The sequence below is a fragment of the Lactuca virosa genome, chromosome 7 (genome assembly GCF_052849685.1).
Source record: "Lactuca virosa cultivar CGN04683 chromosome 7, Lactuca_virosa_CGN04683_v6, whole genome shotgun sequence".
NCBI classification, from domain to species: domain Eukaryota; kingdom Viridiplantae; phylum Streptophyta; class Magnoliopsida; order Asterales; family Asteraceae; genus Lactuca; species Lactuca virosa.
The window spans coordinates 63,312,793-63,338,339 of record NC_136432.1 but is presented as its reverse complement, the minus strand read 5'-3'; the positions used below and the strand labels follow the sequence as shown (position 1 = coordinate 63,338,339).

At 35.7% G+C, this 25,547-nt stretch overlaps 1 protein-coding gene and 1 pseudogene across 1 annotated transcript; one reads left to right on the top strand and one right to left on the bottom strand.

Moving 5' to 3' along the window:
• Positions 1–4,880: 4,880 nt before the first annotated feature.
• LOC145125383 (uncharacterized protein C594.04c-like) lies at positions 4,881–6,225 on the bottom strand. Its single transcript, XM_079060847.1, has 3 exons — positions 5,959–6,225; positions 5,565–5,828; positions 4,881–5,399 (listed from the first exon to the last, which is right to left on the bottom strand). The coding sequence occupies exons 1-3, from the start codon at positions 6,172–6,174 to the stop codon at positions 4,917–4,919; spliced, it is 963 nt and encodes a 320-aa protein (XP_078916973.1). The 5' UTR covers positions 6,175–6,225; the 3' UTR covers positions 4,881–4,916.
• A 13,991-nt stretch (positions 6,226–20,216) lies between these two features.
• On the top strand, positions 20,217–21,002 carry LOC145126713 (secreted RxLR effector protein 161 pseudogene; annotated as a pseudogene).
• Positions 21,003–25,547: the final 4,545 nt, after the last annotated feature.

The following is a 25,547-nucleotide window of genomic DNA, read 5'->3' as shown; positions in this document are numbered from 1 at the left end:
TGTAAAATAGTTTATTTCAATTTTAGTTTATTTCAAAAGTCTGTAAACGTTAAAAAAAACAGACTTTTTATTGAAGACTGCATATGTTTAGTCCACCTCTCTGTTGCAGATGGTTGTAGATGTGATTTGCAGACTACATGCATTTTGGCTTCAAAAAAACAAAAAGCACCTAAATCATGTAAACCATGTGCACCACACCAGATCATATTGTATAACATAGTTCAAAAAATTTATGGTGTTAATGTGAGATTTTATACTAAAAATTCTTTTAAGTTTTAAACTTATAAAACCTTTATCTAACACTTCTTAACTAACCCTCACATTAGCAGTGAACCTGATCAGATATAGTATAGTTGTTGTATATAAGGGTGTCGAACTCTCGGGGATTAGGTATGACTGATAACAGATTAAATCAATTGAATAAAAAATTAAATTGATGGATTTTAATTGAAATCTAAATAAAATCGAAATAACAAACATATTAAAGTTAAGATAATGATTTGGAAGCACATCCACTTAAATTTCGAATCTCTATTTCTTATGGTGTATAGTGCATTGAAGTATAAAGATGTTTATCAACTATACTAATAATTATGATCTAGTTAGTAGTTTTTATGATTAGTAAGTGACTAATTTAATGTTCATAAAACTATAAACCTATAAACCAACTAATTGAATAAAACTACTTATGATTCAATCAAGAGTCTAATTCATAAAATAAACCTAGCTTAAGTTGTTAAACTAATGCTCTCTTAGATGTTAAAGTTACCGATAAATATTATTTAATCCCTAGTATTAGTTAAATCACTAGTCATAATAGTTTAAGATCAAAAACTATCAAGATATAAGTTAGAATAATCAGATTCGTTGTCTACACTATATGCAACTCAAATATAAACAATAAAAATTGAAAATTTAACAAGTAAGGTAGAAGATTTGATCAAAAAGCAAATTTAATATCAACTTTGTAACTTCGAAATCATAATTACAACATAGTACTCTAGTTCATCTACATTTAAGTGGGAGAGAAGGTTATTAGCATCTCATGTTTACAGTACATCAAAAAATAAATAATAAGAATGTTAAGCATTGCAAACTTAATACTTCTTTTCAAGATTTCTCTAGATCACCTCTATAACTCTTCTGCCTTCTAGTAACAAACGATGGTTATTTTTCGCATCTCAAATGGTTTCCTTTTCTTGTACACTTTTCTGAGATATGAAAATATCGTATTTATAGAAAAATAAAATTAGCGGCGCTAAGCCTTTGTCTTCATGACGCTAACTATTATCCTTATCGAATATTTCTGGAGTAAATCCTCTTTCGTGTCGTTAATCTTTAACTTCGAAGCGCTAAACCCGTCCTTTATGATGTCTTCGAAATTCTTCCTTATTCACTACATATTTAGCTCATTTTTCCTTCTTTAATGCTTATTTATGGATTTTTACTCTATTTATCAAATATGAACATTTGTATATCATATTTATCCTTATTTTAGAATTATTCATTTAAAATACTAATATAACTAATCATATTTTATGGCTACTTTTAGAAATATCAAAATTCCCTACACTTAAACCTTTCTTTCCCTCAAGCAAATGTAGAATCATAGAACAAAATTGCTAAAATTCCAAGTAACTAAACTTAAAAATAGAATAGAATAGAAAAGTAAAAATCCTAAAATACTCAAAATTTAAAATTTTCTCATTCTTTTTTTTTATTCTAACGTGAACCTCATGATTTTTGATGAAATAACAAAATTGGTGTTTCAGATCCCTTCCATAGATGAGGGCCATATCTCCTTCTTGATTAGGTTATATTTTTATTACTTAATAATATGTTTTCGAACTCCACCATAAAGTTTTCATTGTTAGTCGGTCGATCTATGGGTTTACCGGAGAGTGGACGTACAAAGATTGGGTAAACCTCTTTATATTGGTGTTTGGTTTGCACTATCTTCTTCCCTTAATAACCTTCTATTTTTAATCATATGTATATGTATATGGTTTGTTATTGTTATAAACTGTTCATTCAAAAAATATAATGTATTTTCGGGATTATATTGTTACATGTTATATGCTTCAACTTTTCTAAAACGACAAGCTTTTCACATGTGTTAATATGCACTTTATCACAAATAAGGCTAAGTACAAATTAGCAATGTACTTCAATGCCTCAACATGTCTTAATTTTCACATCAAGAAGTTTTCATCTTGAATTTTCATCCTTGTTTACTCATTAACACATTGTTTCAAAATTATATACCAATGAAATCCTTAAATAACATTTTTCATACTTTTATCTTCTTAGTGGGTGCTATTGTGACCATGTGTTCACATTCAAAGATACGTATATTGCCCATGTGTTCATATTGAAGCATGAAGTTGAAAATATGAAGATAAACACATATTTTTGTTTCCATTTTTAAGGATTAAAATGAAGAGATAGCCTTATTTTATCTTCTTAGTGCGTGCTATTGTGATCATGTGTTTATACAATTTTGTGAGGAACTCAGTAGCATATATTGGTTTCATCATTGATGTAAATCGGTTCTTACTTTAGCTGTTGTTTAATTCCAGGTGAAGTTCTATACACTTTTGGTATTGAATGTTTTTGGAAAGTGAAAAATATAAAAGGGATATTCACCAAAATGACTATATTTTGAAAATGTTTTTATCAATTTGACCAATATTTTCATTGATCACCATCAATTTCACAACCAGATAGATGTGAGATTCCAAAATATTTCGAAATTTCAAATTTAAAAAAAAAACATTTAAAGAAAATGTTTATTTCAAAATTCTAAGAACGATTTCAAAAATTCAAAGTAGAAATATTTTAAACATAAATATCGTGAACATTTCGAAATTCTAACAAATTTCAAAAACTTATTCAGAAAAAATGTTTTGTAAATCAAAAAGCATCTCATAACCGACCAAGTTTCGAAATACATGGTCATTTTTGTTATTTCTCAAAAAGATGGCTAGAATGTTAAATGTAATTAAGAAAAATGGTTATTTTGGAAAATATCCCGATATTAAATCTCACATTTAGATTAATATCACGAACATGGTATCAAAGTCAACAAACATTCTATCGGTTATTCTCCACTCACGACATTCTTAGCAATTTGCATTCCTACTTATACATATTCCATCAAATTTTTTAACATTCAAAACCATTTTTACACAAATAATAAATAAAAAACATGATTTCACACGATTTAAAGACAAATGAGCCAACATGCTCGACTAAACAAACAAATCATATGAAATACATGTCAAAAAATCAACAATCCTTGTCTTTAAACACTTGTATAGGGGATGATTTGAACCAAGGTACCCAGATAGAAGTTGTCTTTTGGTACATCTTGTAGGATTCTACCCTATACTCTTGTTTGAGCATTCTTTTTTCCACAAGTGTGGTCACATACGCCAAACACAACGTGTTTATAAGTGCACCAATAAAGACCCAAGTGCCCCCTAGGCTCCAACCAAAGATAGCAAGTCCCCACCACCATAGTTGCTCACCAAAATAGTTAGGGTGTCTAGAATAATACCACAACCCTTTGTTTAGATTAGGCACCAAAGCCTTTCCTTCTTCTTTTAGTTTTTCATTTTTGGTTACAAATGTGTAAAGTTGGGTGTCCGCTAAATACGCGTAGGCGATGCCACAATTTTCGGGATTATATTGTTACATGTTATATGCTTCAACTTTTCTAAAACGACAAGCTTTTCACATGTGTTAATATGCACTTTATCACAAATAAGGCTAAGTACAAATTAGCAATGTACTTCAATGCCTCAACATGTCTTAATTTTCACATCAAGAAGTTTTCATCTTGAATTTTCATCCTTGTTTACTCATTAACACATTGTTTCAAAATTATATACCAATGAAATCCTTAAATAACATTTTTCATACTTTTATCTTCTTAGTGGGTGCTATTGTGACCATGTGTTCACATTCAAAGATACGTATATTGCCCATGTGTTCATATTGAAGCATGAAGTTGAAAATATGAAGATAAACACATATTTTTGTTTCCATTTTTAAGGATTAAAATGAAGAGATAGCCTTATTTTATCTTCTTAGTGCGTGCTATTGTGATCATGTGTTTATACAATTTTGTGAGGAACTCAGTAGCATATATTGGTTTCATCATTGATGTAAATCGGTTCTTACTTTAGCTGTTGTTTAATTCCAGGTGAAGTTCTATACACTTTTGGTATTGAATGTTTTTGGAAAGTGAAAAATATAAAAGGGATATTCACCAAAATGACTATATTTTGAAAATGTTTTTATCAATTTGACCAATATTTTCATTGATCACCATCAATTTCACAACCAGATAGATGTGAGATTCCAAAATATTTCGAAATTTCAAATTTAAAAAAAAAACATTTAAAGAAAATGTTTATTTCAAAATTCTAAGAACGATTTCAAAAATTCAAAGTAGAAATATTTTAAACATAAATATCGTGAACATTTCGAAATTCTAACAAATTTCAAAAACTTATTCAGAAAAAATGTTTTGTAAATCAAAAAGCATCTCATAACCGACCAAGTTTCGAAATACATGGTCATTTTTGTTATTTCTCAAAAAGATGGCTAGAATGTTAAATGTAATTAAGAAAAATGGTTATTTTGGAAAATATCCCGATATTAAATCTCACATTTAGATTAATATCACGAACATGGTATCAAAGTCAACAAACATTCTATCGGTTATTCTCCACTCACGACATTCTTAGCAATTTGCATTCCTACTTATACATATTCCATCAAATTTTTTAACATTCAAAACCATTTTTACACAAATAATAAATAAAAAACATGATTTCACACGATTTAAAGACAAATGAGCCAACATGCTCGACTAAACAAACAAATCATATGAAATACATGTCAAAAAATCAACAATCCTTGTCTTTAAACACTTGTATAGGGGATGATTTGAACCAAGGTACCCAGATAGAAGTTGTCTTTTGGTACATCTTGTAGGATTCTACCCTATACTCTTGTTTGAGCATTCTTTTTTCCACAAGTGTGGTCACATACGCCAAACACAACGTGTTTATAAGTGCACCAATAAAGACCCAAGTGCCCCCTAGGCTCCAACCAAAGATAGCAAGTCCCCACCACCATAGTTGCTCACCAAAATAGTTAGGGTGTCTAGAATAATACCACAACCCTTTGTTTAGATTAGGCACCAAAGCCTTTCCTTCTTCTTTTAGTTTTTCATTTTTGGTTACAAATGTGTAAAGTTGGGTGTCCGCTAAATACGCGTAGGCGATGCCACAAATGCAGACGATTGATGCAACTACGTCCCATATGTTGACTGGCTTGTTGACAGTGTGGACAATGTAGAGAGGTATACATACTCCAAATAGGAATACCTATGTCAATAAAATGGAGATTATTAATAAACTTTTGGATTAAATGCAAGAAATAGCAACGGCATTTTTATTTTATTTTTTTATTTTTTATTTTTTGGTGACATTACATCGAATCATGTAATACTAAGTAAATAAAAAACAAAATAAATAATAATTAAGATTTACCTGCTGAATGAGGTAAACACCAAAGAACGAAACCCACCACCAGTTTTGGCCATGTTGTTGAGCCATATCGGTGAACCTCCAATCCTCTCTCGCACCCCATTGCCACTTCTCCCGGCGGAGATAGTTATGAGTCAATCGGACAGCCCAAACCCATGTCAACCCCACCACCACCGCAGACCGCCACATGTTATATTCCCCATCAGGGTGGCTCGCGAAGTAATGCGCCAACAAAACCGGAATAACAGTCCAATACAAGTCTATCATCTGCAAAACCCACCACCAGTATAGATCCAGTCGTTAAAAATCACACACTACTAAATGAGTAAATGGCAATGATTGAATAAGGGTAGTAGTGATAGATGTAATGAAATCAAACACAGATCAGAGAGTTTACCCAGTTGCTGGATTGGAGGAGGCTAATGAGCCAGAAACCGACATCGATGTTGAGGAAGAATATGGTGTTGGCCAAGATGAGGGGGTGTCGATAGCACCAATTCCATAGAGGTGAGAGTAGATGTTGATCGTTTTGGTAGTGATTAAGGAAGGAGATGTAGAAGAAGATGGAAGGAAGAGGCGCCGTTAATGCAATCAAAGCATTCTTCAAAGCCATGTTTGATTGAACTTGAACAAAAGAACGATGAGCTTAATGAAAGCCTCTCTAGTCTTTTATATACTACTCCTGTTTCATCACATAATGCCCACCTTAGAACCTTCCATGAGTGCAAAAGTAGCATATAAATTTATATAAAAATAGACTGATAATAGTTGTCTAAATTTTTTGGAATGTAATTTACATCGTTTCGGTTTTTAATTTTAAAATTTTAAATATTTCGGTTTTAGTTATGGTTCTAATCCTATGTACTTTTCTAAAATAAAAGGCGTTATAATTATCATGCGTAATGATCATCAGTGGATATGAAGGTGCAGCTAATCATCATCCCCTCTATCTGCTCACATGCATATTATATGTGACAGAGATGAGATATTACCCTTTACTTTCTTTTACGTTTTAATAATCTCCCTCTCCTCTCCTCACAAAATACTATCTATTTTAATATTGTCTTTTTGAATGGCAGAAATTTATTATAAAACTATCATAATGCTAGAAAATAATTTATTACAAAATAGAGATAGCTAGTTTACGAGTGTGCAACAAACCAACTCAATTCAACTTACTCTTCTTGCTTTTATCACAATCCAAAAATACCAGGAAAATATCATTTTGTCAAAGATCTTCATTATTTTTTTAGACTTAATCATTCCAAATAAAATGTTACAGAAGTTTCAAAGAACCCAAATACTTGTGATAATAACCACATCAACGCTTTTCCTTTTAACTATATTAAACTTAACTTTGCACGGCCAAGCTCCCAACCAGGGGCTGACGCAGGATTTTACAGTAGGAGTTGCACGGTAGTATAAAAAATAAAATTTTCGAAAAATTTTCCACTGCGGCCAGAAAAGTTAGGGGTTGCCGGTGCCACCGTGGACCACCCCTAGGTCCGCCCCTGCTCCCAACGGACTGAGAGAGGGGTATGTTATAATAATTCAGGTGTTTTCTTTTATTATTAAGCACGTTTTATGTTTGAGTAGTTTAGAAGAATAAATCAACCAGCGGAGTCCTGGTCTTTAGCTTAGTTGAGGTCGTTTCTGTTTTCTCGCTAGTTCTCTCTCTTTAAATATAGGCAATGTGTACATTGTTATTTGTTCCCTATTACAATTAGAATAAACACGAAGAAGCATTTGCCTCAATTCCTCTGTGTTTTATAACTTGCTCTGTCTTCTGAAAAGCTTGTGAAAAGCTAGGAAATTCCAACATTGTGGTATGAGAGCAACCTGGTGTATGCCCAAGTATCAATCTCGTGAAGAGATGACTGGAAATACAGGAGGAAATGGCAATGGAAACGGTCAGAAAGATAGCCAGATTTCTCTCCACTATCCGATGTTGGCGAGGGAAAATTACGCAGCGTGGGCAATAAAGATGAGAGTGTTCATGATGGCACAAGGCGTGTGGGATGCAGTTGAACCATGAACCTCGAACACAGTGGTGGAGACAAAGAATGACATGATGGCGTTGGCGGTGATTTATCAAGGGATACCGGAGGATCTGTTGCTGTCGTTATCAGAGAAGAAGTCTGCAAAGGAAGTGTGGAATGCCCTAAAGACGATGTTCATGGGAGCTGATCGTGTGAAGATTGCAAGGATTCAGACGTTAAAAGCAGAGTTTGAATCCTTGATAATGAAAGACTCAGAAGGAATGGATGAATTCGCTGCGAAAGTGAATCATCTGGTCAGCACAATGCGAACATTGGGAGATAAAGTTGAAGAAGCTTATGTCGTGAAGAAACTTCTCAGGGATGTATCTACCAAATTTCTCCAACTTGCTTCCACACTGGAACAATTTGGGGACTTGGAAACGATGACCACTGAAGAGGTAATCGGGAGATTAAAAGCACATGAAGAGAGGATGAAGGGGCATGGTGATGCAGACGATCGCAAACTACTTCTAACCCATCAAGAATGGTATGAGAAGTATAAAAAAAGGGGAGATGATCCAAAGCACAAAGAGAATCGTGGGAGCTCTCGTGGACGAGGCAAAGGCCGTGGAAGAGGCAGTAATTCTGGAGGTCGTGGGAGACGTGGAAGAGGTCACTCGCACAATCAAAAGGAAGGGCAATGTGCATCTTCAAGCAATCAAGACAAAAGTAGGGTTCAGTGCTATAATTGCCAAGAGTACGGGCATTATGCAGCTGAGTGTAAGAGCCCTAGACGAGAGAGGGTACAAGAAAACAATTTGATCCAGGATCATCTTAATAATGAACCTGCACTTCTACTGGCTTCTTTCGAAATAAAAGAAGAAACAGGGGAGGTGTTCTTAAACGAGGAAGGGGTAAACCCAAGGTTGAAAACGAAGGGAGGGCACCAACGACACTCAAAGTCGTGGTACCTAGATACAGGGGCGAGCAACCATATGACCGGAGACAAGAGAAAATTCAGAGAATTAGACACGACGATTCAAGGCTATCTACGATTTGGGAACGAATCGAGAGTTTGAATTGAAGGGAAGGGCACGATCTTGTTTCAATGCAAAAATGGCGAACAGAGACAACTGAAAGAGGTATACTATGTACCTGATTTGTGCAGCAACATAATAAGCATGGGTCAATTATCTAAAGTCGGCGATGAGATCACTATAAGGGAACCATATCTGTGGGTCCATGATAAAGCTGGGAGATTGTTGATGAAGGTCCAGCGATCTCAAAATCGTTTGTACAAGATAGAATTGGAGGAGATAAGCTCACTATGCCTGGTTGCAGAACTTTCTAATCTGACATGGCTATGGCACACAAGAATGGGGCACGTTAATTTTGGAGCGTTGAAAGAAATGTCAGACAAGGGAATTATTGAAGGACTGGCGAAAATTGTTGTCCCAACACAACCATGTGAAGAGTGTTTGGTGGGAAAGCAGACTAGAAAGCCATTCCCATCGCATTCAAGCTTCAGAGCAAAGAAGAAATTAGAGCTCATTCATGGCGACTTGTGTGGTCCAGTCTCACCTCCCACACCGTCAGGAAACAGGTATTTCATGCTCCTAGTTGATGATTTCAGTAGAGTAATGTGGGTGTACTTGCTCAAAACCAAAAGTGAAGCGTTCCAGACGTTTAAGAACTTCAGGGCACAAGTAGAAAATGACACAGGGGAGAGAATTAAGATCCTAAGAACAGATCATGGGGGTGAATTCTTGTCTAATGAATTTACCAGTTTTTGTAACGAAAATGGTGTAGAACGTCACTACACATCTCCCTACTCTCCACAACAAAATGGGGTTGTGGAGAGGCACAATCGAACAATTCTAGAGATGGTAAGGAGTAACTTAAAGACCATGAATGTCCCTGAAGTACTGTGGGGTGAAGCAGTAAGCCACGCGGTGTATGTTCTGAACAGAATCAGCACAAAAGCTCTTGACAATTCTACACCCTATGAAATGTGGACTGGTCGAAAACCACAGGTGGGTCACCTTCGAGTTTTTGTATGCGTTGCTCACATGAGAATTGCCAAGAATCATCTAAAGAAATTAGATGAGCGAAGCATGAAAGTCATACATTTAGGTGCAGAGAAAGGAACGAAGGCATATCGACTATTGGATCCAGACACAGGATCAATGTACGTGAGTCGGGATGTAGTCTTCGAAGAAAATCAAACGTAGTCTTGGGAGAAGACGAAGAAAATTCGAAGCGAACCAAGCGTAACTCTCACTGTGCCTGATTTTGACTTCGATGAAGTCAACGAAAATGGCAAAGATGATGAAGATGGTCATGCACCTTCAAACGAAGCGGGTCACGGTGATTGTCAAAATGATGAAGATTGGGTTAATGAAGAAATGGAGCCCAACGACTCGGATATAAGCCCACCTGGTGTTAGCCCACAAGACGAGCTTCTAAACCCGTCTTCCGCGACAAATTCACCCACATCCCCAAATTCGCCGGCGACCCCCAATTCACCAATCTCGCCGATAAATTCAGATAGCACAGCCTCTAGCTCCACAGGCGGTGGCACCCCAAAGCGGTATCGTCTTTTCTCCGACTTGTATGAAAACACAGCCCCGATGACCAAAGAATAGATAGCAAGATTGATGCTTGTTCAAGATGAGGAAGAGCCCACATCGTATCGAGAAGCAAAGTCAAAACGCGATTGGATTGCTGCGATGAAGAGTGAAATAGCATCAATCGAGAAGAACGACACTTGGGAACTTGTCGAACTCCCAAAAGGAAGAAAACCGATTGGCTTGAAGTGGGTTTACAAGGTGAAAAGAGATCCAACTGGAAAAATTGTTAAGTATAAAGCCAGGATCGTCGCAAAAGGGTACGTACAAAAGCAAGGAGTAGACTACGAAGAAGTGTTTGCTCCTGTGGCGAGGATCGAAACTGTCAGTGTGATCTTGGCACTCGTAGGGTCCAATGGGTGGAAAGTCCATCACCTCGACGTGAAATCAGCGTTCTTGAATGGGAAGTTGAATGAAGAAGTTTTCGTAACACAACCAGAAGGATTCGAGAAGAAGGGGCAAATTGGGAAAGTATACAACCTATCGAAAGCCTTGTACGGGCTAAAACAGGCACAAAGAGCGTGGAATTCGTGTCTTGATAGCTACTTGAAGGAATTGGGATTCAGAAGATGCTACCAAGAATACTCAGTGTATACAAGAAAGAAAGATGGGAATGTTCTAATCGTGGGGGTTTATGTAGATGATCTGCTAGTCTCAGGAAGCTGTAATGAAGACGTAAGGAACTTCAAATTGGAGATGAATGCAAAATTCGAGATGAGCGATCTCGGGCTATTGACTTACTACCTGGGAATCGAGGTCAATCAAAGTGATACAGGAATTACATTGAAGCAGGAAGCTTATGCAAAGAGCATTCTCAACAAGACTCGAATGATTGACTGCAATGCAACAAGGAGTCCAATGGAGCACAAGCTACGATTGAGCAAAGATGAAGAAGGCGAATTGGTAGACCCCACGGAGTACAGAAGCATAGTTGGTGCTCTAAGGTATCTCACTCATACTCGACCTGATCTATCTTTTACAGTTGGGGTAGTTAGTCGATTCATGGACAAACCAACTGTAAAACACCTTCAAGCAGTTAAAGGTATTCTAACATATGTGAAGGGGACACTAAGTTATGGATTGAAATACAAGAGAGGGGAAAGTAAGGTTACTCTCACAGGGTATTCAGATAGTGATTTTGGGAAAGATTTAGATGATGGGAAAAGCACAAGGGGTGTAGCATTCTACATGAATGGGAATTTGGTCACATGGACCTCACAGAAGCAACGAAGTGTGGCATTGTCGAGTTGTGAAGCTGAGTTTATGGCGGCGACAATGGCAGCTTGCCAGGGGATCTGGCTAAGGCGACTTCTCACTGAAATAACGGGACAAAAGGTGCCACCAGTGACACTCTTTGTGGACAATCGATCAGCCCTAGATTTGATGAAAAATCCAGTCTTCCATGGGCGCAGCAAACACATTAATATAAGGTACCATTTTATTTGAGAGTGTGTAGAAAATAGGAAGATTGTCGTGAATCATGTGTGTGGGACAAAGAAGAAAGCAGATATTCTGACAAAAACAATGGCAAGGAAAAAGCACGAAGAAATGAGGGAATTGATTGGTGTGAAACCAGTCACAAAACACTGAATTAAGGGGAGAATGTTATAATAATTCAGGTGTTTTCTTTTATTATTAAGCACGTTTTATGTTTGAGTAGTTTAGAAGAATAAATCAACCAGAGGAGTCCTGGTCTTTAGCTTAGTTGAGGTCGTTTCTGTTTTCTCACTAGTTCTCTCTCTTTAAATATAGGCAATGTGTACGTTGTTATTTGTTCCCCATTACAATTAGAATAAACACGAAGAAGCATTTGCCTCAATTCCTCTGTGTTTTATAACTTGCTCTGTTTTCTGAAAAGCTTGTGAAAAGCTAGGAAATTCCAACAGGGTAATTAGATCCCACCACCTAGCAACCAAGATACGAATAGACTTGGCAATTGAAACCGATCTTTCACCAAAAAAATTATGCTCATCAAGGACATAAACTCTATATAATATTCTCCATGAGGTTGCTACCAACATCATTAGTTCCGAGCAATTAGCATTGATCAATAACAAAAAGATAAAAAGAAACTTTTAGCATACAAATTCGACTTTGAAAAGGTGTGTACCTCTATAAATTGGAAGTATTTAGATGAGGTCCTCACTTTATGCTTATGTTAGGCATGACAAAACCCTCATACTGGTGTTGTTTTAACATGAATGTTGTTTTAACATCCATTTTTTAAATGCAAGTTATAGGGACCCCCATTCATGAATGTTGTTTTAACATCCATTTTTTAAATAACTATATTATGAATTGCAGTTAAGGCAATTAACAATCTAATAGTATAAATGCAAGTTATAGGGACCCCCATAAGGGGCTCTACCCCTAGACGCCGTCAAGGGCACTGCCCCGGACCCCATGTTCAGAAGTCCTCTTAAATTATTCGAGTGTGCACTTTGCACCTCCTGTCCCAGAATATAACTAAAAGGTACTTGGTTTGTCTCAAATAGAATCATGACTACACAAAAATATCGATTGCACTAAAATCGCCAACAGATAGTTGATGACTTCTCATTTTTTGTTTAATTAATTCTCATTTTTTTCTACAAAGATGATGCAATTATTTTGAGGAACTAATTGCATAAAAGTATTAGAAAGCATTGTACGAATGTTAAGGTGTTTTTACTTAGCTTATGACCTTAAAATTAATTTGGACAAAGTAAACTATTTGGGGTTGGAGTAAATTTAAAGTTGATCAAAGGGTAAAAGTGTTCAAATGTTGTTCAATTCATCTGCCATTCATATACTTAGGTCTCCCGGTTGGTTCCAACATGTTGTAGATAGATAGGTGGAAATATGTTTGCTAAATTTATGATTAAACTTTCTAATTGGAAAGTTTGAGTGTTATCTGTAGGATGTAGGACTACGTTATTTAAATCAGTATTGGGATACATTTTATGTCTTTTTTTTGGATCCGAGTGAATATTACGTATTTTGAATATTTTATAAGTCAATTCTCTTAGGGCAGAATTGGGTTGAAAGAATGGTGTGGTGAGTTTATATATGTCTAATAGAACACTTCTTCTTAAGTGGATATGTTTTGTTCTACTGGAGTCGAAAGCTTTATGGTTTCGATTTATGAAGGAAATTTATGGTATCGACAATAATTTTCAACCATCTCATTCTAGAAGCACCTCTATAGGACCATGATTCAACATTATTCGGTCGAATCTCGATGGATTGAATTGGTTTCACTTTTTCTAAAAAACATTTGTTAATGATAAGTCTTTTCCGAAAGAGTTCTCTGTTGTCGGATGCATCAAATGCCGATGGTGTTAGCGTTTTTTTACGAGTATTATTAGGTGCTAGTGGCCTCTTAGCTTTATGGGCGATATCGGATAGTTGGTATCTCACCGCATAAGTGACAGGATGACATAGTTCATGTACTTTCCAGAGGATGTATGTGATGGGTTTTCTAGATTATGTCTATGTACTTGCGAAATCTCACATAACTAATTATGGGCACATGCAATCCTATAATCAATTTTATGGCTTTTCTCATAATAGCAACAACTTTGAAACTACTAAATAATCTCGTTAAAATCAAAAATAAAAAGGGTTATAAAACACATACCTTATTGTTATTTTCGAAAATAACAATGTACTTTGAAGACCCTTGGAATGCTAGCCCCAATAGTGTGGAGCCTCTAACGAATCACACCCAAACCCTAGGATTAAAAATAGAGAGAGAGAGAGAGAGAGAGAGAGAGGATTTCGAAATTCCTTGCTTGAATACAGGGTTATTTTAGTCTTATGGAGGCCCTTATTTATACATGTAGGAAACCCTGATTTGAATCTAGAATATTAATAAAATATTCCTTGTTTCCTTGGTGACCAAGGAACTTCCAAAACCTTCCAAAGAGAGCTCCAGAACCGTCCCTCCGCAGGGAGGTTCTAGAATGCCTCTTGTTTAACTACTAAACAATTGCACCTAATCCCTTACACTTACTAATTAATCCTAATTAATCCAACACAATTAATTAAATTAATTCTTAATTAATAAGTTTCGTTTCTGATTAATATATCAATCCATAATATATTAACAAATTAATTATCTCTCTCAAATAATCAATCTAGTCCATTTTCCGGGTATGAAGGCAACCCAAAAGGACTTTACTATTATTCAAACAATTATATCGATTTAGTTAAGACCTTAGAAACCCTAATCCAATAGTCTCCCACTTACATAAGTTGTCAACTATAATTGCAAGTATAATTCTCTGAGCACCTAGTAAAGAGTGCATTTCAAGCCACTGCAAAAATCTGATCAAGTCAGACGCCAAACCTAAGATAAGTGATCAACCATTCATCCGTTCTGATGATATCGTATAGACATGAGACATGGATTAAAATCAACGTCATGTCAAAGATTCTGTTTTTCGATTTCACGATTTGTGCTGACATCATCAGACTACTAATCAAACACATCAATTTAATCTCATCTACGCCCAGCACTATAGTGTCAACATCAAATCACCGAGGGGCCCAAATATATCACTTTCCCTAAATAAGCAAAAGGAACGAATAAACTTTGACTATATAATCATACATTTTACTCCCCATATTATACATGGAAATGCACTTTATGACATCCAGTTACGGATGCGTTGATGCAAACCAAGGTATAGTAGATTCATAAACTATGACTTATATATTTCCATTTCAAGAATGGAAGATATTATCGTATTAGAATTACTCGTGATAAAATCCATGAAGTAGTCTCGAAGTGCGGGTTTAACCAATACTTAAAATCCACATTTTCTAAGTACTCATGAATATTGCAGCAATCCCCATGCAATGTTCAATCTCCATGAACAATATACAAACAATTAATGACAATCTTAAATCAGTACCAACTTCCCAAAAGTATGACCTGTTGGATTGAGGTATCTAAGGTCCTAACTAAATTGGTATAATGTTGGTGAACAAAAGTAAAGTCCTTTTTGGGTTGCCCTCATAACCAAGAAATTGTCTAGATTGATTTTTAAGAGAGATAAAGGTTTTATTAATATATTATATGACTAATATATTAATTAGACATAGTCATATATTTTTTTTTCAAAACGACAAATAATTTTAGATTTTTCTCCTCTTCTTGGGATTGAACCCAAGACCTCCTATTTAGTTGTTAACTTAAACTTCCAAGTTAGCTAAGTGGGCTAGCCCCAACTTAGAAATAGTCATAATTAATTTAGAATTAATCATAATTGATTTGGAATTTTTTATGGATTAATTAGAATTAACTAAAAGTTGAAGGACTATAGTTGTAATTGTTCAAAAGTTGAGCAGAGGGCAGGTTCTAGAACCCTCCTATGAGGGACGGTTTGGTGGCTCCTTTGGAGTCTTCTGAAAGCCTTCACAAAGATAATTAAGGAACTAGATAATTATCATATTTGAAATAATATTGTTTTATGTTCAAATTAGGGTTTCTAGGTATTTTCTAATCAATTATAACTAGAACCTTATGGCTTGGAATTTTTGGCCAATGCTATCAGACACACATAACTAAAAATTGCCTCTTCTCTCCTAAATCTTATAGGGTTCTTGTGTTATGGGTGTGAACCATTGGATGCTTAAACACAACTGAAGCTTTTTTTCAATATATTATTAGATTGATCAAAGTGTTTGTTTACATTAACAAATCAGAGGTATGTTATTATCCTTGTGCATTTCGATTTTAATTAAGGTTTAGAATTTTGTTGTTCAATAGTATGTTGCTTCAATAGAATTATGACATTGATCCAATTAGGTTTCATGTACCCTTAAGAGTTTAAGGTATTTTTCACACGATTACATGTAAAACTCATCAATGGTATTAGAGCATTAGGTTGTCTAACAACTGAATGTGCAATTGAACTTGAACAAATAAAGGAAAACAAAATTGTCATTCTGTTCCGTCGCCACCACATGGGCTTTTCTGCCACGTTGTGGCCAATGTCTGATCTGTGTTTATTTTTCTTCTGCCATGACGTAGAGTTTATCTACAACGTCGTGGGGGACCTCATGCTCAGTGAATTTTTTTTAGATAATTAAGGTTTTAATTAGGATAATTACATTTGTAGATATTGTTTTAATTGGATAAAATCTGAATATTTAGAATTGGAAATCTGGTCTCCTAATATCTAGAGTCTTTGAATTATCCTCGTGATTTAATTAAATTTAATTATTTTATTAATTAAAAAAGATTAATTTTAAAATCATTAATATAAATTTTTGAACTTTATTTTAAATGTTTAAAATACACCATTATACTTATATATATTAAAAGCTTAATACTACATGTATAACATGAGTCAGTTGAATCGCTAGTATGCCTCGTCCACGAAGCTATGCTATAAAAAGGGTATAAGGAAGCGACCTATAAAATGGTCGTTGAACTGGCGTCTATTCTCACCCACCGCTCTCATGTGTAGTGGAGGGTCGTTAGTAGAATATTTTCAATAGGCCATAACCTCATTAAAAGTATAATTTTATAAAGTAACAGATATTTTTTATAAAATTTCCCACTCTAGTTACTTTAAGGAAAAATGTGAAAGTGTATGCGAATCCATGAAAACGCACATCAATCTTTATGAGTCATTTGTGATCACCTACCTTAAATGAATTCATGATTAGATTACGACATCCCTTTTCTTAATTCCGAATTGCATTATTGAATCCTAGCCATGAATATTTAATTTGGGTTAAAATATCAAGGATTGAATCAACTAACTAAATTCTTGTCTTTATTTCATAGAAATGTCTTCAAGTGGTGAACTTCCTCCTCCTCCTCCTCCTCCTCCTCCATCAAGCCACAAATTCACTCTATTATTGGTCATTGCTAAGGAAAAGCTTGTTGGTCTTAACTACATACACTGGATGAGGAATCTGAAGATGATGCTTCTTTATGAGAACAAATAGTATGTTCTCACCACTCTAATTCTAGAAATCAACAAAGACATTACGACTCTTGAGAAGATTATTGATTATGATCAACACGTGGATGATACCACGAAGGTCTCTTGCATTATGATTGCAACTATGGAACTTGAGCTCCAAAAGACTTATGAGGATTACTGGCCATATGAACTTAACACGACCTTGTCTCAAATGTTCCACATGATAGCAATCCAAGAGTGTTATGAAGTGGTCAAGTCCCTGATGGCGTGTAAACTGAAAGAAAGGGAATATGGGTGCGGAAAATGCAGACGCTTGTGGAAAGATTGGAAAAGATTAATGTAACATTTGATAAGGACCTTACCATTGACATGGTCCTCAACTCTCAACCTAGTAGTTATGATCAGTTCACATTGACATATCATTTGAAAAATATAGAGACCGCGTTGATTGAGCTTCAAAATATGTTGCAAATGGTAGAAACACGAATGAAGAATATGCAAGTGCCCCTTTCATGGTTATCCAACAAAGAAAAAGAAAGAATAGAAAGGCTCATGCCCCATCCAAATGGAAAGGGAAGGTTCATCATGGAGAGCTCAGTTGAACAAAAGCAAAGCTCAACTTCGACAGCCCTCCTGTTGTTGATCCAAAAGAAGTCGTGTGCTTTCATTGTGGCCAAAAGGGCCATTATAGAAGAAGTTACCCCAAGTACTTGAAAGAACTGAAAGATGCCAAGGCTAAAGCAGTTGTATCTTCTTCTGGTACGTAATCTATTCAAGTCAATAATACTAATAGTTCAAATTCTTGGGTTCTTGATATTGGATGTGGTTTCCACATTTTGTTCTGATATGCAGGGACTAAAGGAAAGTGAAGAGGTTAAGCATGGGAAGCTAAACCTAATCATGGGGAACAAATGAAGATTGGATATTACCAGGATTAAGACTTATAAGCTTATATTTGATAGTATTAGGGTTGATTTGGATAATTGTTGCCACTCACCATAAATGGCTCGAAATATTATTTATTTTCATGCTTTATTTAGACAAGGGTATTTTTATGGTTTTGATAATAATTATGGTACTATTTTAGTTTATTTTAATGGTGTATTTATTTTCAAAACTTATCCTTGTGATGGTGTGTATGAAACTATTGTTTGTGTGATTGAATTAGGCAAATATATATATATATATATATATATATATATATATATATATATATATATTGATTCTTCTAATAGTTTAGACAAATCATGTCTATAGCATTATCGTCTTGGGCACATCAACAAGAAACGTATCTCCTAACTCTAGAAGGATGGAGTGTTGGAATCGTTTGACCTAAAACCAGACGATGAATGTAAGTCTTGTTTGTTGGGTAAGATGACTAAATCACCTTTCACTGACACATGTGAAAGAGGTGAAGATTTGTTGGCCCTAATCCATATGGATGTGTGTGGACAATTCAAATATGCCACAAAGGATGCAAATCGCTACTACGTTACATTTACTAACGATTACAGTAGGTATGATTATATTTACTTGATCAAACGTAAATAGGAAACTTTTGAAAGGTTCAAAGAGTTTAAGAAATAAGTAAAGAACCAACTGGGCAAAAATATAAAGATGCTATGATCTGATAGAGGTGGTGAGTATATTGATCGAGTTTGACAACTATCTAAAGGAATGTGGAATTGTTTCATAATTAACAACTCCTAGGACACCACAAATGAATGGTGTAGCTGAGAGGCGTAATCGGACATTACTTGATATGATTCGTTCCATGATGAGTTGAGCTTTACTTCGAATATCATTCTGGGGGTATGCCTTAGAAACAGCTGCCCATATCCTCAATCTTGTTCCAACTAAGAAAGTTGCTAAGACACCACATGAAATGTGGAAATGGAAACCTCCCTCACTTGTGCATCTCAAGGTTTGGGGTTGTGAGGTTCTCGTTAGGTGAGAAACCTCAGACAAACTTGAACCCAGAGCCGGGAAGTGTATTTTCATCGGTTATCCACAAAAATCCTTTGGATACTTGTTTTACAGTCCCAGTTACAACATGGTGTTTGTAGCTCGAAGAGGAGTCTATCACGAGAGAGTGTTCATTTCGAAAGAGGGTAGTGGGAGCATGATTGATCTTGAAGAGATTCAAGAGTCATCAGATGAAGCAACTTTTGAAGATACTAGCTCTCAACCTGAGAATGAAACTACTGGGCCCATTGATAATTTTTTCCCTTTGCCAGTACATTAGGGTTAGCGTGCCACCTTCATTCCATGGTTTCCATATAACTGCAGAAGGTCATACATTTATCAGTGATGCAACACTGGTAATTTTAGATGAGCCTACTAAGTACAAGGAAGCCATGGCAGACCCTAAGGCTGCTAAATGCAAAGAAGCAATGGATAGCGAGATCCAATCAATGTATGATAACCAAGTGCGGACCTTGGTTGATTAGGCACCTGGTCGAAAGACAGTGGGGTGTAAATGGATCTTCAAGAAGAAAGCTGACATTGATGGTAATGTATAGACTTACAAAGCTAGGCTGGTAGCAAAAGGCTTTACTCAAACCCAAAGGATTGAATATGATGAGACTTTTTCACCAGTTTCCATGATTAAGTCAATTAGGTTAATGCTTGCCATAGCTGCTCACTATGAGTATGAAGTGTGGCAGATGGATGTCAAAACTATTTTCCTTAATGGGAAACTGGTTGAGGATGTTTACATGGATCAAACAGAGGGTTTTGTGCATACCAAATTCCCTAATAAGGTGTACAAGCTTGAGAAGTCCAATTTGTGGACTGAAACAAGCACATCATAGCTAGAATCTTTGCTTCCATGAAAGGGTCAAATATTTTGGATTTTCTAGAAGTGAAGATGAATCTTGTGTGTATGTCAAAGCTAGTGGGAGCATTATAACTTTTCTAGTTATGTATGAGGATTATATACTCCTAACAGGAACCAGTGTTCCAACCTTGCAAGAAGTCAAGTCTTAGCTTGGTAAACGTTTCACTATGAAGGATCAAGGAGAAACTACATATATTCTTGGTATAAGAATATACAGGAACAGGCAGGAACGATTACTATGATTAAGTCAGAGTACATACTTGGATAAAATATTGAAAATATTCAATATGGAAAATTCCAAGAAGGGAGACTTACCCATGCATCACACTGTTAAGTTGAGCAAGGCTCAATCTCCCATTAGTGATAAGGAGATAGATACTATGAGTCGGATTCCATATGCTTCGACTATAGGATCGATCATGTATGCTATGACATGTACTCGACCTAATGCGGCTTATGCTTTGAGCATGGTTAGCAGATATCAAGGAAAGTCTGGTTTAGCTCATTGGACTGCAACGAAGAACATTCTTAAGTATTTGCAAAAAACAAAAGATATGATCTTAGTTTTTGGCAGCAAAGATGAACTTAAGATGAGTCGATATAGTGACACCAATTTTCAAACAGATCGAGATAACAGTTATTCTCAATCTGGTTGCGTTTTCTTATTAAATGGTGGAGCTGTAACTTGTAAAAGTTCCAAGCAACAAACGATGGCTGACTCTACTTGTGAATCAGAGTATATCACAGCAAGTGAGGCATCAAAGGAGGCTATGTGGTTAAAGAATTTTATTTGGGAACTTGGAGTCGTTCCATCAATCCAAGAACCAATGGAGATTTTCTGCTACAACGAGGGTGTGGTAGCTTCGGCAAAAGAACATAAAGATCATGGTAGATCTAGGCACATCGAGAAGAAATATCATTATATTAGACATAAGCTTGAAGAGGGTGCACTTGTGGTAAATCGTGTATCATCGGAAGAGAATCCTGTTGATCCTCTCACGAAAGGTCTAAGCAAGGTCAAGCACTTTGAACATGCTTGGAGCATTGGATTGAGAGACGATATTAGGTTTTAGATGTTAGTGTTGATGTTATTTTGAAACTATATAGCAATTAAAATTGTAATTGAATAGTGATTAATTAAATAGAGATTTCTTTATATTCAATGTGTATGATGCTATTTGTCAATTAATTTATTATTGTGTTTCACTTTGCATGTTTTACTTCTTGAATGTTAAGTTATTCGAAGCACCACATTCGGTCATACTTTAGAAGTAAGTGTTAATTTAAGACTGTCATGAATTGTTTATAGATTGTCCATAGAGACTGGACATTGCATTAGGATTGGTGTAGAATTCATGAGTACTTAGAAATAGAGATTTTGGATATTGGTTAACCCGAAATTAGAGATCACTTCATGCATTTAATCACGAGTAATTCTAAGACGATAATATCCTCTATTCTTAAAATAGATATATGTAAGTCGTATTTTACGAATTGGTTTACTGCAACGCATCTCGTATCTGGGTGCTATAAAGTGTAATTCTTTATTACTCGATGAGTAAATTTGTATGATTATATAGTTGAAGTTTATTTGTTCCTCTGGCTTAATAGGAAAAGTGATATCTTTGGGCCTCTCGGTGTTTTGATGTTGACATTATAATGATGGACCCAACTAGGACTAAATTGATGTGTTCGATTGGTAGTCTTATGACGTCATCACAACACGAGATTATCGAGAAACGGAATCATGGACAATAGATTGATTCTAATCCATTTCTCATGTTCATACGATATCGGGAAGAACGAAGGAATAGGTGATCACTTATCTTAGGACCAACAGAGTCTGGTAGTGTCTTGAAAACACTCTTTATTGGTTATTCAGAGTTGTATGAGAAATTATGGTTAGCGACTTATCCAAGTGGGAGACTGTTGGATTGTCACACCCCGACCGTCGACGGAAACACCGGGAGGTGTAACGTCATTTCTCGTATCATAGTTATCAACTTCCTGAAAACACATGCATTTTAAAATACGTCAACATAAAGTTAGTGAGTCCACATGTTTTGACTCCATATAAAAAAAATACATTTTCCAATTTCAAGAGTATAGTTTTGAAGTATCATTTTGACTCTCCAACGTTTAGTATATATATATCCTAGGTATAATGGTTTACTTACCAAATAAGTATATACATATAAGTCTTATATATTATAAATATAAATGTTTGTAATTCCATACAAACGAAGGTTGTTACGTATAAATCTTATTTCAATTCTATACGAGTAAAACCGCTACGTATAAATCTATTTCAATTCTATACGAGTAAAACCGCTACGTATAAATCTTATTTCAATTCTATACGAGTAAAACCGCTACGTATAAATCTTATTTCAATTCTATACGAGTAAAACCGCTACGTATAAATCTATTTCAATTCTATACGAGTAAGTGTGCTAGGTATAATTGTCTACTTAATGAGCAAGTAGTATACCTACAAGTTCCTTGTACTTAGAGTATAAGTCTTGGGAAACTTATACTTAACATTAATACTTGTATAACGACAAAGTATAATGCTTCTAACAATTTGCTACCATGAGTCCGTAACCGCGGCTATATGACTAGTTTCAAACCTCTTCTTGATGCTACAGGTTTTGCATCTTAAGATAAGTTCCACACGCTTCATCAACGTCGGAACAATAAACCAATAAAAGGACAGTTCGTCACTCGCAAACCGTTGGGTTGTAGCTAGCAACCACGAGTGGGGTTGTCAACCCGTATCTTATTCATACACGACTTCCTCGCTCACACGGGATTAACGGTTACAGTTCAGAGGATTTTCCTTAAGATTTCCAATCTTAGTTGATGAATACAATAACTCATGTAGACTTGTCGAGTTCCGTTAGTTCTAGTAGTAAAATCATATTCGTGTCTAAAACCCTAAGTTATTAGACTATGCTTTAAACATTACTCCTAATATTTATAATACTTAGGCAGTATAATAGCTATAATTAGAATTAAAACCAGGTTTTATCTTAACATAAAACCAATAATAACAACATATAACGTTCATAGTTTTATCTTGACATAAAACCAACAATAACAACGTACCTATCAATTAACATATAGAACTTCCAAGTACAATTTTGGAACTATATCGCACACAACATATATATAGAATCCTAAGTATAACTCAAGATCTACATTAGTACAAGAACATGCTAATAAGTTGATAATAGTTGTATATATTTAAAATATTATATTTAGAACAACTATATCCCGGTTATTATAACTATCTACGTTGATACTAGTATACTATCATATAGACATAATAATAACGTATATACAATATTTAGTATGCGTTTTCCCCCGAGAATATTAGAAAGTGGGGCCGTGAAACTCACCTTAGTAGCGTGATTTTATGTAATCTAAGCAGAAACGGTCAGCGGTTCGCGATCACTGGGCTCGGGATGCAAGATGGCTTCAGCAAAGGAGAGAGGAGAAAGGGAAATGGTGTAAGGAAGTGTCAAAGTCGGACCTGCTATTTATAGGAAGAATTTTGGCCTCTCACGTCGTGAGCCATATAGTCTCACGTCGTGACCCATGGCTGGTCACCCCGTAGACTTGCCATTTGCGTCCCTAGCTTCGGAAGGTGGCCATGTGACTCCTCACATCGTGAGCTTAGAACTTATCCCTTCGTAGCCTCGTCACGCACCTTCTAGATCCAAAAATGTGTCAAAATGACTCCTCACGTGGTGAGTTTCTGTGCTCACGTCGTGAGCTCAGTCAGATTAGGGTTTCTGACAGCTGAATCTTCGGAAGGTCGTAACTTTCACATACGAACTCTGTTTTTAACATTCTTTATATCCACGCATAGGTATTTACGAGTACCACAACTCTATTTTAGACATCAATAGCTAATTCTAAGGCTATTTTAAATTCCTCTTATTATAGAGATTTATAGTGTTCGGTTTATCATAACTTCTTCACGCGAAGTCAGACTTAGATGTTCTCTATATTTTTGGAATCGTATGGACGTATACTTTGATTTATACTATAAAGTATGTATGAAAGTTCATATTTATATTAATCATGAAATACATAATGAGTTTACTACATTACTTGTTTTGACAAAATCACATTACATGATTGGTATAATCACATGTGATTGTTATTGACCTATTTTGACTATTGTTACATTCTCCCCACGATAATGTAATTTCGTCCTAAAATTTATTTTGTACCAGATACCACCGAAGGGTTCTGGATAGCTTCCATGCTTCCTATTACGAATGCCCTACCACAGCCTAACTTCCTTGACTTCTTAACTTTCGACATTCGTTCTTGATATGTCCAATTTCACCACACTTAAAACACGCTCTTCCTCCATCATAGCCTGTTCCAGTGTTTGTTCCTTGATTTTCTGTTGTAAGTGTTTTGCTCCTGCAGAAATTGGCGGTGTGTCCCTTTTTCTTGCATTGAGTGCATATAAAGCAGTTACCTAGATGGTGACGGTTACACTGAGTGCATTTTGGGAGTTTTCCTTCATACTTCCGTGGTTGTGTGGGTATTACTGTTGTGGCTGCATAATTAGTTGCCACATCTTGTCTCTCCTTAGATGATTGTATGGGATTCTTCCCATTAAATTTGCGCTTGTTCGTTCCAGATTCGGGAGACTCAGCTATAAATCCCACTTGGATTTTTGTGCTGGTTAGCTGATGAGCTATACTCTTTGCACTGTCATATGTTGTAGGCTTCGATGCAATCACCATTCCTTTGATTTGCGATGCTAGACCCCATATATATCGCTCAATCTTCTTATATTCGGGGGTTACAAGAGCTGGACACATCACCGCAAGATCATTGAATCTAGCAGTATAAGCATTTATCTCTGAACCCTTCATGGTTAGGGTCCACAATTCTTGTTCCAGCTTATGTATTTCCTCTCTTGGACAATACTCCTCTACTAGCATCCTCTTCAGCTCTTCCCATTTCATGGAGTTTGCAACATCAATTCCCATTGTATTAACATGATTGTTCCACCATGTTAATGTTGCATTAGCGAAGGTACACGCAGCAAATCGTACGTTACAATCGTCCGGAGAGAAGCTTATTTGAAATACTGATTCTGCCTTTTCAATCCACCGGGTCAAGTTAACAACCCCTTCCATTCCATGGAAGTTCTTAGGTTTGCAATTTATAAAATCCTTGTAGGTACACATTCTGGCGGTCCCTACATTGCTTTCATTTCTAACTCCTCCTCTTGTGACATTAGCAAGAGCTGCAGCGGTTCTCTGAGCTATGATTTCTTCAAGTTTTGCTGAACTTATTGGAGGGTTTGTTTCTAGTGGTGGTGGTTGCGGTTGTTGTTGTTGTGGTTCTGGTCGTTGGTTAAGGTTTAGCTGAGCGCTACTTCTTCTAGGCATTTTGTTTAGTTCCTATACATTTTAGATCACCAAGTGTTTAGTCTATCAAATATTACTCCCAATTTAAATAGTTCATATGATCTGATCATAATAAAAATATAGTTCTACACCTACACCTAGTTGTGATAAGATCTATGCACATATGAACTTTAGTTAGAATATCTGATCTAAATCCTTGAGATCAAAAACATTTCG